General features: G+C 47.7%; 1 protein-coding gene across 1 annotated transcript in view; it reads right to left on the bottom strand.

The window, feature by feature from the left end:
- Positions 1-1,064: 1,064 nt before the first annotated feature.
- Positions 1,065-17,157, bottom strand: part of RIMS4 (regulating synaptic membrane exocytosis 4) — a 56,049-nt gene continuing 39,956 nt past the window's right edge. The window contains exons 3-6 of the mRNA XM_063172231.1: positions 11,733-11,845; positions 11,007-11,108; positions 10,616-10,755; positions 1,065-8,764 (exon numbers count right to left, since the gene is read on the bottom strand). Of these exons, the coding sequence (XP_063028301.1) occupies positions 8,546-8,764; positions 10,616-10,755; positions 11,007-11,108; positions 11,733-11,845 (574 nt within the window). The 3' untranslated portion in view covers positions 1,065-8,545. The remainder of the gene's footprint in view (positions 8,765-10,615; positions 10,756-11,006; positions 11,109-11,732; positions 11,846-17,157) is intronic.

Below are 17,157 nucleotides of genomic sequence, written 5' to 3'. Positions count from 1 at the left end.
CAGAGGCAGCAGGGCTGGTGGTGTGACCTCCACAGCCTGGAGGGCAGTGCTGGTGGTGAGGTGACAGCAGCTGCCTGTAGCTGCTGCTCCCATGTGGCCTGAGCTTCCAGGCAGCACTGCTTGGCTGCTCAGCGACAGCCTGAGCCCCATCCTGCTTGGGAAGCTGAGGGTGGTCTGAGGGTGGGAGATGCTGGGCTGCCCCCTGACACTCTGGAGAAACCCTCCTCCTCCTCCTCCTCCTCCTCCTCCTCCTCCTCCTCCTCCTCCTCCTCCTCCCCTTCCATCACTGCTTCCCCAGGGACTGTAGCTGGGGCAGGTGAGAAGCTGCCCCTTGGTCTCACCCTGGTGACCTGCAGAGGGATTTGGAGGCATGACAAACACCTTTTAAGAAATCCTTAGTGAACTATGGCTTTGTGATCCCTCATTCCCACAGGACAAGGACTTGCAGCAGCTGCCCAGAGAACGGTGCCCATTGTCAGCACCACCACCTCCTCCACAGACCCCTCCAGCAGCATCCCCCAGACATTTCCCACCCAAGGGCTCACAGCTCCAGGTCATCCAGGCACAGCTGCACACCCAGTAACATCTGAGGGTCCTTCCCTGGGGTCCCCAGGCTCCCCTGCACCCACCCTGGATGCTCCCAACAGCCTGGGCCAGGGGTGGCTTTTTTCTGCCAGTAGAGTCTCTTCACCTCCAGGGTTTCAAAATCACCCTGGAGTGGCCAGGGCTGACCATGAAGGGTCATGAAAAGAAAACAGCAGGAGCTTTAGACTGGGGTGGTGAGAAGAGCACAAGTGGGAGCAAGCTTAGCTCTGTGCCTGGAGATGTCCGTGGCCAAATTACATCCAGAAGTGGCTCAGGGAAATGCAGGTTTGAAGCAGGGGCTGATTGAGGGAGCCAGGGTGACAGCTCTTCCACAGAGCACTGGACACACCAGGCTGAGCTGCTCTCATTCCCTACAGGCACAAGGAGAAGGAAGGGTCCAGCTGAAATCCCAGGTTGAAGATAACGGTGGTGACAACAGAGAGGGCAGACACACTCCACAGAAAACCTCCAACACACCATAGGAAAAAAAAAAGGTTTTATTATCACCATTATCAACGTTTTCATTAGCTTAACACTGAATTGTAAATCACTTATTCATTACATATTGTCTGAATAAAACCTACAGACAGGAAAAAAGTATAGCAGAATCCTCTCCTGACTACAGACGAGTGGCCAGTGTCCCACCTTCCACCCAAGGCAGCCCAGGCACCTCCAAGCCACCTGGGCTAGCAGGCTGCCAGCTCCATTGCCTGTGCTCCCTCTGGCTCCACAGAGATTACACCCCACCAAATGATGGTAAAAACCTCCAGAAAGTTTTGGAGAGGGTTGCAGAGGCCAAAAAGAGCAGATCTCAGCTGCCCCCACTCCTAGGGAAAAGCAAGAGGAGTGTTGCAGTGTGCCTGCAAAGTCACTGGGTTTTGTGGAGGAGTAATGAAGTAAAAAGGTTGAACCTGTGAAAGCAGATTTCCCTGCAGTGGCCAGGCCCTGGCAGCGGGGCAGGGATGGGCAGGGGATGGCTGATCCATCCCTGAGCAGAGGCCAGCTCTGCCACACCGTGGGGGATGGATGTGTCAGTGCAGGGGTGTGTGGGCAGCCTCAGCCCCCTCGGGCTGGGATAAGGCCTCGAGTCCAGAGGGCAGTGGGGACCCATGGAGGGAGCAGAGGGTGCTGGGGAAAGCAAAGGGAAGGCAGAGGAAAGCTCACTGGGAGCTCCCTTCTCCCAGCCCAGAGGCAGCTCCCTGTCCTCTCCTGGCTGTCAGGCACGGCACACCCTGCCTGCCTGGGCTGCCCAGCCCTGCAGAGGAGCCCTGGCTCCTTCCAAGGATGGGAAAGGGAGCAGTTTGAATACATTGGCAGGACATGGGCATCCCTGGTGGGTGGCAGGCCATGGCAGTGCTGCGTGAGGGGTCTCAGGGAGGCACTGCATCCCCAGGATGCCCTTTCACCAGGCAGGGAGCAGGAGGAAGACAATCCCAGTGTGGTGAGGCTAGGGGAACATGCCTTAAGATTCACCCTCCAAACCTCACTTTCCCTGGCTCCAAAGCTAAAACCAGCTCCAGGTCAAGAGGATGGAATCACCAAAGAAGAGACCAGCGTGCAAGCACTGGGTCAGAAGCAACACCTCAAAGAAAAAAACTGCTGAAGGATTTGAAGCTCCAGGCTGGCATTTAGTGAGACCTGGAGTCCCCATGGGCAGATATCCTAACATTTGGTGCCCAAGCAACCACAAAATCCAGCTCCTGCAGAGCTTGTGGGATGGCTTCAGCAAGGTGTGCCTCAGTCATTCTCTTGGTTGGTTCTGCTGCCACCATGGCTCAGTGAGTGGAGCTCACAGGTGCCTGGGCTCAGTGTGTGCCCACACAATCTCTCTGCCAGACACAGCCCTTCCCTGCCCCTGCACAGGGGGCTCAGCCCGTGTAACACACCCAGAGTAAATGCCAAGGCTGTCCATGCACCTGGCCAAGCTGGACTGCTCTGGTTGCCATTTTAGCCACTGGAAAGTCACAAAGGGAAAGTCCTGGGGTCACTGCCTCTGTTTGCTGGTGCTCTGGAAAGGGCTGGTGCAAGGTCCTTCTGTTTCAGCCACTAAAGTGCAAAGAACCAAATGCTACAAAGAAACTCCCCAGTTCCTCTCCTCCACCAGGATAAAAGCAGCTACCACGGGCAAGGGAGGGCAGAGGGTGCCTGTACTGTGGGAAGAGTGGAGGTTCCCCAGGGTGAGTGTGATGCTGCTGTCCTGGGTGAGCAGCCGGGGATGGATCTGAGGCTGCCTGGTGGTGACTGGGACGCGGCCACTGAGCAGAGGAGTCTGGCAGTGAGAGCTGAAGCCACATTCTGAGAACACCTAATCACTTGCAAACTCCCTGTGGAATCACCGTGTTCACAGACACACACCCTGGCAGGTGTGCACTGGGGTAAACACAAAAATCCTTTCACTGATCATCCTCTTTTCACTGATCATCCTCTTTTCACTGATCATTCTCTTTTCACTGATCATTCTCATTTCCAAATGCTTGCCTCAAATCTGGCAGCTGCAATTTCATTCTAGATGCTCCCTCCAGGTGACAATAGGCCCTGGACTCCTCTACTGATGGCACTTTGCATTCACACACATCTCTCTCTGTCTCTTTTCAAAGCATTTCACAAAAACCAGGAACTCTTCCAGCATTCCTTGGGGCTCCCAGCACCACTGGGACCTGCTGCCTGCACAGCCAGCAGCCTGGCAATCTTGAGAACAACATGGACACTTGTCCTTGGGAAATGCTGGGAGGAATCCACAGGCAATGGACTGGGATGCTGTTTTGAAGCTCTTTTATTCTATCACTGCATCAATGATGGAGCTGACTTAAAATTCAGTATCCTGATCCTGTCACTTTAAAAAAAATCAGAGAGCCCAGCACTAGCAAATTTCTGAAGCAAGGCACAGAGCAGCCTGTGCCTGTTTTACACCTTGGTCCCCCCTGATCCCCTGCAAAGGTGCAACCTCTCTGCCTTGGGTGGAATTTTCTAACAAAATGGACAAATACCACCTATGAAATGGACAAAATAACCCACAGAGCCTTCAAAGAAGAGCAGCCCAACCAGCTGCTCTGAAAAAAACCCCTCCCTTTAGCCTGCCCCAGGTATCTTGAGGAAAATTAGGCAGCTGTCAGGCAGAACTCAAGTGGCCCCAGAGTGCAAAGGCTTTTTTGCTTTATCAGGGCTACAATGGCAGTGGGATCCATTCTCGTCAAGTTACAAATACTAGATAGCCTAAGAAAAACAGGAGATTGAAACAGTCATGAAGTTTATACTGAAACTATTTTTTACCTCTGTAGTATGAAGTCACCTACAGCTGTTTCTTTCTTCACCTAAAAGAGATCTCATGTCGATGGGCACAGACACTCACAGAGAATCTATAGAATGAATATATCTCACAGGGCAACAGCCCGGTCTTTGTTTTTTTACAATCAAAGTTAATATGGATCTTTTTCAAAAGTGATGTTGTTCAGATTGAAGACAATTATAAACTGTATCAACAATATGTACTACAGCCTGCAAGTCACAATCTGTGCACACCCAATGGAATATATTATTGCTTGGTAGCCTATTAGACTTTGTTTATAAAAAGATTTTTATACAGAGTACAGGATTATGACAAAACTAGCTAAGTAGTTCTCATCTTGAAAATACAACATCTATTCTTTCAACAAAGTAGCTGAGAGTTAATGAACAATAACAAATATTTACTAATAATTTTATGGCCAGTTTGAACAGAATTTCTTATAGGACTCTTTTCTGGTGTTTATTTACATATGCCTCTTTTCTTTTGGAAAAAAGTTGATAAAATATAACAAGGAACATAGAAATCAAAAGAATGAGTAAACTTCATACCAAGAACATCAAACAGTTTTGAAAACACTAAATTATGTTACCTGTTAAAAAACATACATATCATTTTGTCTTTAAAGAAAAATATTTTTCCTGTTTTAAAATATTACCAACAGCATGTAATAAACTAACTTAAAATGAGTCTCATAAAAAAGTTGTCTTGCTGTCTAAACATTACTAAACATGCCTAGGTTGAGATTCTGTTAACTGCCTCAACATCTTAAAAACAGCTCCTTTACAGGAACTTGTGATATTCATACTCCAGAAGACCTGCAAATTTAGAACAGTACAATGATAAAGGATCTGGTAGCTAGGAACAATAAATATATATTTTCACTCAAAGCAGATAATTCTGCAGTGTCCTTTGAAACAATCCCTGGCCTAGAAATGCTGGCCCTGACCCTGCCCACAGTGCCTGCAGTGCAAAGGGATGCTCCAGCAGCCCCAGCTGCAGGACGAGGACCCATGGATGGAATTGCAGAGTGAGGACCTTGGCCATCCCAGCTGTGTTGGGGCAAAGGGAAAGAAACACCAGGAGACTGGGAAAATATCACATTTTCTTTTCCTGAACAAACCAGGACCATGGTCATGGCTGCTTTTTGCTCAGAGCACAAAGAGGACAAAGCCACATGCAAGGCTGCTCTCCCTGTGTGCAGGGGATTCCCACTGGGGAGAGATCATTCTGCTCTCAGCATCAAGATTTCTTTGTTTTCCATAATGCAGATAACATTCAGGGACTGCTCTCCATGGGTTTTTTGGCCAGCAAGGCTCCCATTACCTTTACAATGTAGCAGTTCATGCACAAGGAACAGAGAATCACCCCTGAGTTGGGCAGGTATTTATCCCTCCTCAGTCTCATCCCTCATAATCACTCACCAACCAAAAATACTGTGACACCTTTTTGTTCTTTTAGTTAAGTCTCCTGCTCTTCCTCTCTCCCTCCCTGGCTGTAACCAACAGCAAAACTCAGGCACAGGAAAGGACTCAGCCAGGGATTGCAAAGGGGACAAAAATTCAGTTTTCAGCTGCTCATCACTATGGCAAAACACTGCTTTATACACAACCACACTGGTAATCCCAACTCTCACACCATATCACCTTAGACAGAAACTGGGTAGCCAAATTTTTTGGGTAAAATTGGGTTAGGCTTTATAAACATAGGCTATTCCAAGCCTGAGACTTGTCTTGGATGCTACACTGGGAGTCTTCATTCGATGGGCAACTAGCAGAGTTCTTTTTTAAACTCCAATACCCCACGGCCAGTGCAGGAATTGTGTATGGGTGAAGCAAGAATTTAACTGCAGGGTACCATGGAACTCCCCCAGCCTCACTGTGTGTCCTGTGGGCTCTTGCAGAAGGGCTCCTGTGAGTCTGCTTTGTGAAGGAAGCACTTGCCAGTCCATGTGACTGTGCTGTGCTCGGCAGCCAGGGATTGCAGGGTTCACTTACTGGGGAGAAACAGGACTTGGAGAGAGTCAAACAAAAGCACTGGACCACAATCAACCACGTCAAAAATGCAGAAGAAAATCGCACGGAGCAGACTGTGAAACTGCCTCCAAATGGCAGAATTGGAGATGTTAACAAAAATAACACAACTAGAACCATAACTTCTTTATTTCACCCTGACAGTGACCCTTCAGCGTGATTAAAACCAGACGGAAGATAGTCCTCGGTGTAAGGAGTCCTGTGGTAACTAAATTGATCATCACTGAGCCTGCAGAGCTTTCAGAGGGGCAGGAAACAGAGACAAGCTGCATCTGCCAGGCACACAGAACTGAGCTTTTCGACAGACAGTCGTTAAACAAAGTTTTCTGGGGAAACATTTTTGGCATTTATAGTCTCCTACTCCCCATTAAAAACTGCAAAAATGCTGCATTCGTCTTACTGGGCACAGGAAACTCAGGATTAACTTAGCTCTTACTGGTAGATAATGTCCAAACTCAGTACCAATACAAAGCTTTTGGCATAACTTAAGACAGAAGCCCTGTTGCCAGGTCTGGTGTGTACCTGGAGCTCCCCACAGTCCTTTTAAAGTCATAGTTATTAAAAGATCCAGTGCTACAAACCACTAAATCTACCTAATCTATTCTAGTTCATACACATATTGTACAATATTGCCTAGTACTCACTACATACCAAGAGGAAAAGATGCTGACTTGAATTACAGTAAATGTGCTTCTTTTTTAAAAATAAAAATAAAAAAGAGAGCGCCACAACATAGTTTGACCAGCATGCAACAAACTTTCTTCAGCTAATATATAGAAATTGTCTAATACATTAGAAAAAATAATTAGTGAGAGGCCAGAGACATATTTGATCAAGGAAATTAAGAGATTTATCTGAAATGTTGAGGCTTTTGCCACTGAAGACTCAAAAAATTAGTCATTCTATGTCCCTTGTCCTCCTTCCCTCTCCTTTATATTATATATTTTTTTACAGATTATTGTAAGGCCTATATAATTTTTGCATCTATCCTGTAATTTATCTCAAAATAATTTAAAATGCCATAGACAAGCTAGGACCAAAAGCAACTGCTTTTACCATCCACTCAACACTCATGCTTTTACTCTAAAAAAGCTGAGGTCCACATGCAGAAATAAATGCTCTATGACAGGCCAAGAATCTGCTCATTCCTACATGGGACACGGGACCTTCACTTTTAAACCACAAAGCAAAACATCTCTACAAGTTTATTCTGGGACAGCAGTCATCAAATCCTCATTCAGGAACTAAGACAAAACCTAGCCAAAACAGAGCTATCAACAGAAAATCTTTGGAGATTCTCTGTGATTCTGGATAATTTAAGTGTCTGAAGGCTCCAGAGCACTTCCTCCAGCACGTGGCTCTGCTGGCAGCAGCTGCCACAGCTCAGCAAATGTGCTTTACTCATTTCATGAACAGAACACACGCGCTGTGACCACTGTGCCATCACATTCCTCACTCTCCTCATTCCTCTCTGTACTTTGGGGATCACGTCTCCTCCTGCAGGACAATTGTCAATGCCTGTGTAGTGCCAGGACTGCCTAAAGCTCCCCTCTCTCCACAGGGAAGGTTGTGGGCTCTCCAGCACCTTTATCTCAGATGGCAAACTGAGATTCTGTTCTTGTGCACCCCCAGAACCCCCCATTTCCTCTCCCATGGCAGAATAAAACAAACAGTCCTGTTTCAGGTCTGGGAAGGAAGGGCAGCATCTCCAGCAGATATGTACCAGTACCAAGGAGATGAAGGAAAAAGGCAGGAGATAGAAGACATCATGACTGAAAGATGCACAGCAACAAGTAAGGGAGTCAGCAAACTGCAGAATGTCTTATCTGACAATACAAAACACCTCAAGCTGCAAGTGTGATGTTCAGCTCCCACTTCTAGTGTTTTGGGGTTTTTTTGTGAGCAAAATTGTGGTTAATTAGCCTGCTAAACTCGAACTCTGTTTAAACTGTCTGCTCTAAGTGGGTGCTACTTGTTCTCCCACCAAGTATGCTTCATCAGCAGTGTTAGACACGTAATGCAGTAAAGACACTTGCTGGTAATTTGGCACAGTTTGAAAACACAGCAACGACAGTGTTACAGCTAACATGACTCAGTGACAGGGAACTGATTCTAAAGAAAGAGTTGCAGGTTTTTTTCTTCTTCTTCCTCTCAGAAAGAAAGACATTATAAAAAGACCTAACGCTTCCTCCTAAACTTTCCGTTCCTGCTCTTTTTTAGGCCAGATGATGACCTCAAAATTTTTCAGGTACTTTCTTGTGAAAGAATTCATATTAGAAATTTCTAACACGCACAGCTAAGAGAAATCAATTCCTTACTCCCCCCAAATTCTTTCGAATGCTGCAACTTTTCCAGGGTTAATATTGATCTGAAACAAGGGTCCAAGAATGACAGCGAGAGAAGTGAAACAAGAGGTGTATGTCTAATTTGACAACTAGGACTCATGCCCCATGGCACCTCCTCCTCGGACGGAGAGGGCACAGTGCCCTCCCCCTCGTCTTCTGTCTAAGGTCACTGGGTTATCCTCCTCTTCCAGCTCCACAAGAACTGATTGAACATGCATTGCGCTTGAGGTCAGAGTTCCAGCAAACAAAACCTTGACAGCATGTTTAAAAAACAAAAGCAGTTCCCCCTTCCTTACTCACTAAGACCTGTCACAGCAGGGTCCCACTGTGCTCTCCAGGGAAAGCTGGGAGGACTGGCGCAGGAGCGGGCCTGTGGTGGGATCTACCATCGAGGAGGTTGGGAAGAGCTTGTACCAGCCGATTGCTAAAGTTGACAAATCCAGTTCTTCCAGGAGAACCCTGGCCACTCCCATGAAGTGCTTGCGCTCCATGCGTCCATAGTTTCCCCAGACTATCACCTTAGGGACAAGAAGGGGGAGCACAGTTAATCCTCCAACTTTCACACTTCCTTGGGAAGCACAAGTCTGACCAATCCTTCGACTCACCCAACTTTCTGGAGCTTTGCTACAGCCTGAGATGACCAGAAATATTTACTCTACCAACAGGCAACGTAAAGCTCTGCCTGATGATACTACTTTTTTATTTTAAGCATGTTTACAAATCCTAATGTTATTGGATTTTTTTTCTCCCATGGAGCAGAGGTGAATGTGAATGTGGATAAGAAACCATTCTGCAGGGCAGGGGCAGCACCTGCACGAAGTCTCCTCAGGGCTGCAGTCCAACACCTGCAGGTAAAATCTGGTCCTGCCATATAACAGGCCTTGGACACCAAAAGGTGGCCTGGAAGATAAGGGGAGGAGGAGCTCCTGATCTGGAAAAATAAACCAACAAAAAAAAAGGTGGGCAACAACTTGGGCCAAAAGCCAAGTTTGAGGAGAAGAGCATGTTTTAACTTCTGCACACAGAGCTTGTGCCATGGGGCAGATGGAGATGAGGCATGGCCACTCACCTGGAGAAGGGCAGGAGCCAGGGACATGAGGGGCACATGTGAGGGACATGCAGGGCAAGCAGGACAGAGGGCTAAGAACAGCTCACAGACACAGGGGAAGGGCAATGACAGAGCTGGCAGAGGAGCAGGGAAAGCTGAGTCACACTTACGACACGATGGAGACCAGTGGGTGGAAGAACAAATGCAGTGAGGGTCATGGGCTTAGGCATGCTGGAGGTCTGGCCAGGGGGCCCTGTCGTGACAAAGGTGACGACTGACTGCAGAGTGAGTCCGTGCTCTGAGGAGGAGAGGATGAGTAGGATGGGTCATGATGACAATTAGTGATCTCTGGATAATCCTGACAGCTTCTTTCCCTAAGCTCCTTACAACCATAACACTGCAGTTTTCTGTAAAATGAGGTAGGAGAGACAATGAATGTCAATCAAAAACCAAAAGTTCACATCTCAGCAGGAGATGGAGCAAGGCACTGCACAAAGAGGGTTTGGTGACATGTCCATTAGCAAAAAAAGCCAAGCTCCTCAATTTATTCTTGGAATAAGTGCCTTTCCTGGCAGCAAGGGAGCAGGTAAGGAAACCCATGAAAGGCAAGAGCAGACCAAGCCAGGTCCCACTCCATTTCCCAGTCATAAAAGTGCAGTTTTGTTGCATCAGGGGAAAATGCTCCTAATCAAGGTAAATGAGGTAGAAGTTACTGAAGAAAAGGGTCCAGCAGGTTAGCTGGCAATTTAGACACCAGTGGAGGTAAAGAATAGAAACTCAAGGATTAATTACATTAGTATTACAAACAGATTTTAGCCAGGTTTTATTGGATGGAAATTATTTTTATAAGATTTAACAATGCAAATCACTCTTTGCTCTGGAAACATAGGTACAGAGTTGAAAATATGAGTATGGCAGAAAACACATGGCAGTAACAGAAAAGGTATAAAAAGGTAAGATATGTAATTGGGTGATGGCAAAGCAGAGTGCCCTGAATGTGTATGAGCATAGAAGGCAACCCATGCTGCAAGATCATTTTAGCATCCTAACTGGGTGGGAAAAAAAGAATTAAAAAAAATTAAAAATCAATAATTTCCTGGCAGGCAGTCATGGTACCTGGTAAGGTGTCAAATAATCATCAGCTTGAGTATGAAGGAAGAGGGATTCCTTTCCCTTTGTTAAGTTCATAATGAATGCATTTGGTTCAATGCAAACATTGGCTTTTTCTCATCTATGTTAATTAACCAGCATGACAGGACTCAGTACCTTCCATGAGAGGTGGAAGAGAGAGAGGGGCAGACCTGAGACTTGCTCATCTTACCTGTAATACTTTGCCCTGGGGACTCTCAGCAAACAGCAACACCTGATTGTACAAAGGGTCCAGTGACTTGCGAGCCACTTTTGTCTTCTTTTTCGCAATGCACACGCCATTCTCTAGCAGGTAAGCCTTGATGTAAGCAGCTGGAACAAAGAACATGGTCAAATATGAAGAAAATCTTCATGCTCACTTTAGAAAAGACAGTGTGGCATGTCTCAGGTGTTTCTAAGGAAGGCAGTTACAGAAGGGAAAAGATTTGCCCAAGCAGCCTCGTTTGCAGTACCACGCATATGCTGCTTAGTCCTGCCAAGTAAAAATTCAAATTTTCCCAGTTCACCAGCATTGTGGGAGGGTGGGGCTCAGGGAGGTGCTGCAGGAGATCAAAACATCCTACCTGGCAGTGTTTTGGAGCCGGGTTTTGGTGTCAGTCCTCGAGCCTGAATGATATCCACTTCAAGCTGTCCATTTCGCTCTTGCAAGCCAATTTCCACATCCCCTAAACCAAAATGTCAAAATATATAGAAGACTTTCAAAATAATACTCTTTGGGTTACAAAAATCTTTAAAAAACAATCTTCATGTCCCTTCTGCACATGTATGTGCCTGATTTCCTCCTGTATTACTCTGGAGCAGCTCCACAGCGATTCCAGGCCACATTTTCTACAGCAAACTTCACTGGGAGCCCTCTAAAATGGCTTTGGTGGCTCTGCGTCCTACTCTTTGTGGCAGCAAGCTTCTCATCTCTCCCAAATGGAAGAACCCAGGACTGCAAGCTGCTTTGGAAAATGCAATTATAGTGGACCATAACAAAATTCTTACAGAGCCTGATGGGCCTTAGAGAAAGAAAAGCCCCACAAGATGCATTTTCAGGATTTTAGCTGCATTTTACTCAGTCTGTGTCTTTCAGAGCTCAGGGAGAAAAGCATAAAGCTGCTGCTCTCCTCCTAATGCCACATTTGCTGCAGTCAGCAAAACCTTTCAGCCAAGCTCACTCAATTTAACAGAGAAATGGAGCAGGACAGTGTTAGATCAGCAGATGCTGGACACATTATTAGGTGGCTTTGTAGGAGCTGTCTGCTCAAGGCTCAGTTAAAGCCACCCAACTCCTTTGTGCTCCTTACCCATCGAGGTGGTGGCCAAGGTCTGACGGCCAACAAACTGTGCAGGGCCCATGCTCCCCAGGAAGTCACTAAACTGCCCAGCAGATGCCAGATGGACTCCACTGAAATTCAAGCTGCAAGAGAAAATTATTTTGGCTAGTGGTTAATCTGCATTTTAAAGCAACTCAGTAACTAAAGAACCAGATTTATCTTCTAAATGAATGACATCTATGGAGTCTTTTTTGAGCAAAACTCGATGGTTTCCACACAGTTTAGTTAGATGGAATGCATTTAAAATCTCTTTCCTCGTTCAAAAACCCCAATAAAGGCTGCGGTCACCAGCTGGTCAATATTTGTTTAGTTATAACTAATTGTCTCTAAGGAAAATCTCTGCTATCTCAGGCTCATATGTGGCTGTCACCTCTCCAGGTAACAGATTGCAGAATAGCTTATAGGATGTCTCTTGGTAGCCATTCCTTCCCAATCCTCATTTCTGCAGAGGAAATAATCCATCTAGAGCAGCAGTTAAAAGTGAGATGAGCAGGGCAAGCATCAATCCCCTTGGGACTCAATTCCCCATCCATTTATCACACACACAGAGCAATACATCTCCTTTTTGATTAGAGGGTCTATTTCCTCCTGCTCAACACCAGAAGCATCCACCCTACCCACACTGTGGTTTTCATATCTGCTTCCACAACTGCAGCCACAAAGAGGATCTGAACACGGGTGGCAATAGGACAACATCCTCAAACACCAGCAGTGTCTCTGCCACAGCCACCACAGCAAAACAAAAGCTGTTGGGAGGACAGAGCCTCCAAAACTCATCTCCAGGCACTGAGGTTGGCCCATGGCAAGCTACAGGTACTGGTCTTGCACTGGGATGTGCGTGTAGCCACACAAAAGAGTCAAACTCAGTAGTAACACTGATACAAATGAAGATTTACCCAGCTGCACCCTGATTTACGCAGCTGTTTTGGAGGTTGTAGAAGAACCTGCTGGAAATGGTAAGGAGGAGGCTTGAGGCCAGCATTTGACACCTACATTTGTCCCACAGGCATCTGCCAAGCCATGACACAGCTGCTGAGCCACGTCAGGAGCTGTGTGCTGGGATACCCACGCTGCCGTGCCGGGTGCTGCTCTCTGCCTGCTGCGTGCCAAAGCCAGGCACAATGACAAACCTCCTCCACTTCTCCAAACTTCCCTGAATGGGGGCAATTAGCCAGGGAGTGATGCAGCCCCCATCCCCCAAATCCCTTTCTCACAATGAAGCTGTGAGGAGGCTGCAGGTTGGGTACAAGTGACGGCAGAGAGCAGCCCTGCCTGCGGGGTGGGCAGGCTCTCACACAGCTGAGTCAGCCACAAAGCCTTGCTGGTGCCCCCCTGCTAGCCAGTTACATTTAAAAGACATTAAAAAGAAAAGGAATTCTTTTCCAACCCCATTCAAGCAGCAGTGTGTTAATTTCAGGTTGGGATTTCAGCTATTTGCAGACCTGCTCTCAGCCCCATGGGAGTATTTATTTATTCTGACAGGGAAGGAGGATGCCAGCACACACACCTCAGCAGCTCACCACTCGTGGGGACTGAAGAGGACATGTCACCAGCATGGGTTCATGGAGTGGCTTTGCTCCCTGTGGCAGGGGCACTGCATTAAATAGCCCAACTTTTCCACAGAATACTGCACCTCCCCTCTACACTGACCTGGCTCTTTGAGAAACCTAGTTATTGCTGCTGTGCAGGCAGAGCTGCTGAGCCATCAGCATGGAAAAACCTGCCCTTGAGCTCTTCACGAATGTCACCTTTGTGCAAAGGGATGAGGGAGTCTCAGCATCCTGGGTGACAGGCTTGGGAGGGGCTCTGCTTGGGTGTATTTTCCTCTGTTCAGTGTTTCTTTCACCCTGCATCCACTGTTTGCACCAAACGCTCCAGGTGATATTTTGAGATACAACAGAAACAGCATTTATTTGGCATTTGTTGCAGAGAAGGCTTAGCATTTTTCTCAGCTTCCTGTGACACCAACTCCCTACCAGCACAAGGTGCATCCTCAATGTCCAGGACCACACTCTGCTCCCTGTGGGCACACAATTCCTGCCCCACCACCCACCTGGCATCTGTCAGCCCCCCATGGCAGCCATCCCTGGGACCAGGGCAGCGTTGCTGATTTGTGGCTCCCCAGGATAAACTGTGCACACACAGAGAGAGAGAGAGCCCCAGGGCTGGAAAATCTGCAGGGACATGGCATGGGGGAAGCAGAGAAGAGGGAGCCCAGAGCCAGACAGGCTTTATCAGGCTCGTGATTTGCCCATACAAGGAGGGAAGAAGTGAGTTCTGTGCACATGAGGACCAGCGAGACTCCGTGACCCTGCTGGCTCAGGCATTTTGGGCTGCACACAGACAGTCAAAAAAGGATGAAAACTAGTGCCTAGAGAACTCAAAATAGTGCAGGAAAAAGAAAGATCTGACAGACAAAGACGTAAGATGCAGCACAAGATGAATGGACCATCAGCCAGAAGGTAAATGTTTTCTTTATTCTCTTCAGCTCATGGAAGACAAATGGGCCAAACTCGGGTCTCACTCCTGCCCTGGGGAGTGTGTGACCTGAACCAGCACGTAAATAACAATCTGTTAAGACAACTCATGGCTGTTCAGGGAAATGTTCACTGCTGTGCTCAGAACAGATGCTTGGGCTAATTAGCAAGATGCTGAGGACCAGGACAGAGGAGGGGAAGCCCAGGATTGAGCGAAGCTGAGGGCTATGAGAGTTCACAGCACACCCAGAACCAGGTCTTGGAGCAATTCCTCTCTAGGGGAAACTCAGCCATGTTACTGCAGAGGACACACAAAGCGGGGAGAAGACCACCCACAGAAACCCCTCTGGCCCCTGAACACTCAAAACAATTCAATAAACCATTTCCTCTTACTTGCCAGGGAGAATCACATCAAAGGCTGATGCCAAGCACTCCTCTGCACTATTCCTGTGTGAGAGGAGGCACCTGTGCTCTCACACCAGCCCATCCCTCCTCTGCTCTAGCAGATGTCCCTGCCCATGGCAGCAGGGCTGGAACCAGATGATATTTAAGGTCCCTTCCAAGCTGTTATGTGATGCTAACTATGAATGCTGCTAGCAAAGGCTCTGCCCAGCAGCTGGAGAAGCTCAGGAAAAAGCAAAAATACCTGCTAACAGAGCAGCTGATGCTGCAGCCTGCATCGATGATATAGAGGAAAAAAGCAGCAGAGTATGAAGGACAGTGTTAAAAAGCACAAGAGCAAGGACTGTTGGGGTAAAGGTGAACCAATGGCAACTGGAAGTGCTTACAGCAAAGCAAAGGCTGCTGTTACCCTCCATAAATTCAGGAGTCAGAGCTCTGGATGACCTTGCAATGATGAATGCTCTGCAGTGCAATCCACAGCAAGAGGGCAGGACAGTGCTGCAGGGCCACCCAGGCTGGGCCACCAGCACAGAGCCTTGCAAGGAGGGCAGTGGAGCTGCTGCTTGAATGGAGCTGCTGATCCCAAGGGAACGGCAAAGCTCACTTAAAAACACAGGGCAAGGTCAAGACTCAATCAGTCTGGATAACAGCCCTAGTTAATGGGTTTACTAGCACTATAAGAAACTCAGTATTAAATTAGACAGTTAATGTTCCCCACTGTTGTTACATTTGACTGGGAAGGGAAGACATAGGAATTACTTCTATAATAGATTATGCCATTAGCTGGTGGAACTGGCTGCTATGTTGCACAGAGGCTGACCTTTTGCAGTCCTGCTTTATTAGACACTAGAAGCAGCAGCTCTAAATCTTGGCTTTGACCAATTCCTGGACATATATTTGGGTATTGCCAATAACCCTGGAATGGAAACAATTTCTCTCTGGAAAAATCATAAGCTATCTCCAAGAAAGCTACTGCTTCTCCCTTGAGGGGAGAGGGAAGGGGAAAATAAAACGGCAGAAATTTAGTATGAATGTGGATTAAACCCAGCAGGAAAGATTCAGCAGAATAGACTAAATTTCAGATGCAAAAATTCAGCTTGGTGAGCTGTCTGTCAAACGCTCAGAGAGAAGCTGGGATGGTGAGGTGAGGGGGACATGTATGGTGAGATCACTGAGACAGGCTCTCCTCATTCCCTCAATTGTTTTTCCTGCAGTTAAAGCAGGGAGGAAAAGAGCTCTAGGGAGCACTGTGACTTCTTTTAACTCCTTAAATGCAGCCCTGATGCTCCCAAGAGCCCTTCCCTGCCACTCTGGAACATGCTGCAGGCTCAGCAGGCTTTTCCTGCCTGCCCTTTGCACATATCAAGCTGTTCTGACCTGCCCTTGATGCAGAAACCAGCTCTCCAGCTGAACCACTACCCGCTGGATGTGCTGGAGACAGGCTCCTGAAGGGATCTGCCGCAGGTGACAGCGGTGTCTCCACCCTGGGTGACAGCCAGCAGATGTTTCACACACACTGGAGCAATCCTGGAAAGCCCTGCCCCTCCCACTGCCCAACACGTCTGTCCCTTAAGGGGAACAATCACACAACCTGGTTATCACTGATATGAGATGTCTTTTTTTTTATTGCATCTAAAGAGAAATGCTAAAAATAGCCAGAGGAATAAAGAGGGAGAGCATTGCAGCTGACTTGCAAATAGCAGCTGCCAGGGCCAGCAGGGCCCTGTGACAGGACCATCTCACGCTGCAAAGAGCTGCACACAGAGAAGATTAACAGGTGACACTTGTCAGCCTTTTGTCTAAAGGGCACAAATCCTCCACCGAGCAAGGGCAGCGCAGCCTTTGAACAGCAAAGTGAAATTAATTATCTCTTCCCTGGCCCTTTGCTTTCACTAATCATGATTTACAGGCTCTGCTCTGCCACAGCCAAATGGGGATGATTTTAACAGAGTTAAAGATGATGGGTTTGCTGTGGAATTGGTCCTAAGTTGAATGTAATGCTGTTGTTGGCCAGAAGGCAGAGGGAGAGCACAGGGAGGTCAGCAATGCCTCCTGCGTGTCAAGGACAAATGAAGGACATTTTGCTGGAGGATGCTCAGACCACGGTCTTCAGCTGTAGGCAAGGAGGCAGAGCAGGGACAGCAGAAAGATAACACTGGGTATTAGCAATAATAATATTACTGGATACTATTGATCCTGGGATCTCTGAGCCCACCAACACAGCAGAAACCTGCAGCAAGGTTAACCCTGGCTGCATAGGCACCAGCTCCCACCGAGGCTCAGCACAGGCTGCAAACACCAAGTCAGCATCAAAAAACCATTGCTGTGCCTGAACTGGCCCGGCACAAGAGCAGGCATGGCAGTGGGGACACACCTGGGGACAGCAGGGAGCCGGGGACAGCAGGGACACACCTAGGGACAGCAGGGACACACCTGGGGACAGCAGGGAGCCGAGGACAGCAGGGACACACCTGGGGACAGCAGGGACACACCTGGGGACAGCAGAGAGCCAAGGA

This window comes from Melospiza melodia, chromosome 19, assembly GCF_035770615.1.
Source record: "Melospiza melodia melodia isolate bMelMel2 chromosome 19, bMelMel2.pri, whole genome shotgun sequence".
NCBI lineage: Eukaryota > Metazoa > Chordata > Aves > Passeriformes > Passerellidae > Melospiza > Melospiza melodia.
The sequence above is the reverse complement of the archived record's forward strand: the minus strand, read 5'-3'. Positions and strand labels throughout refer to the sequence as shown.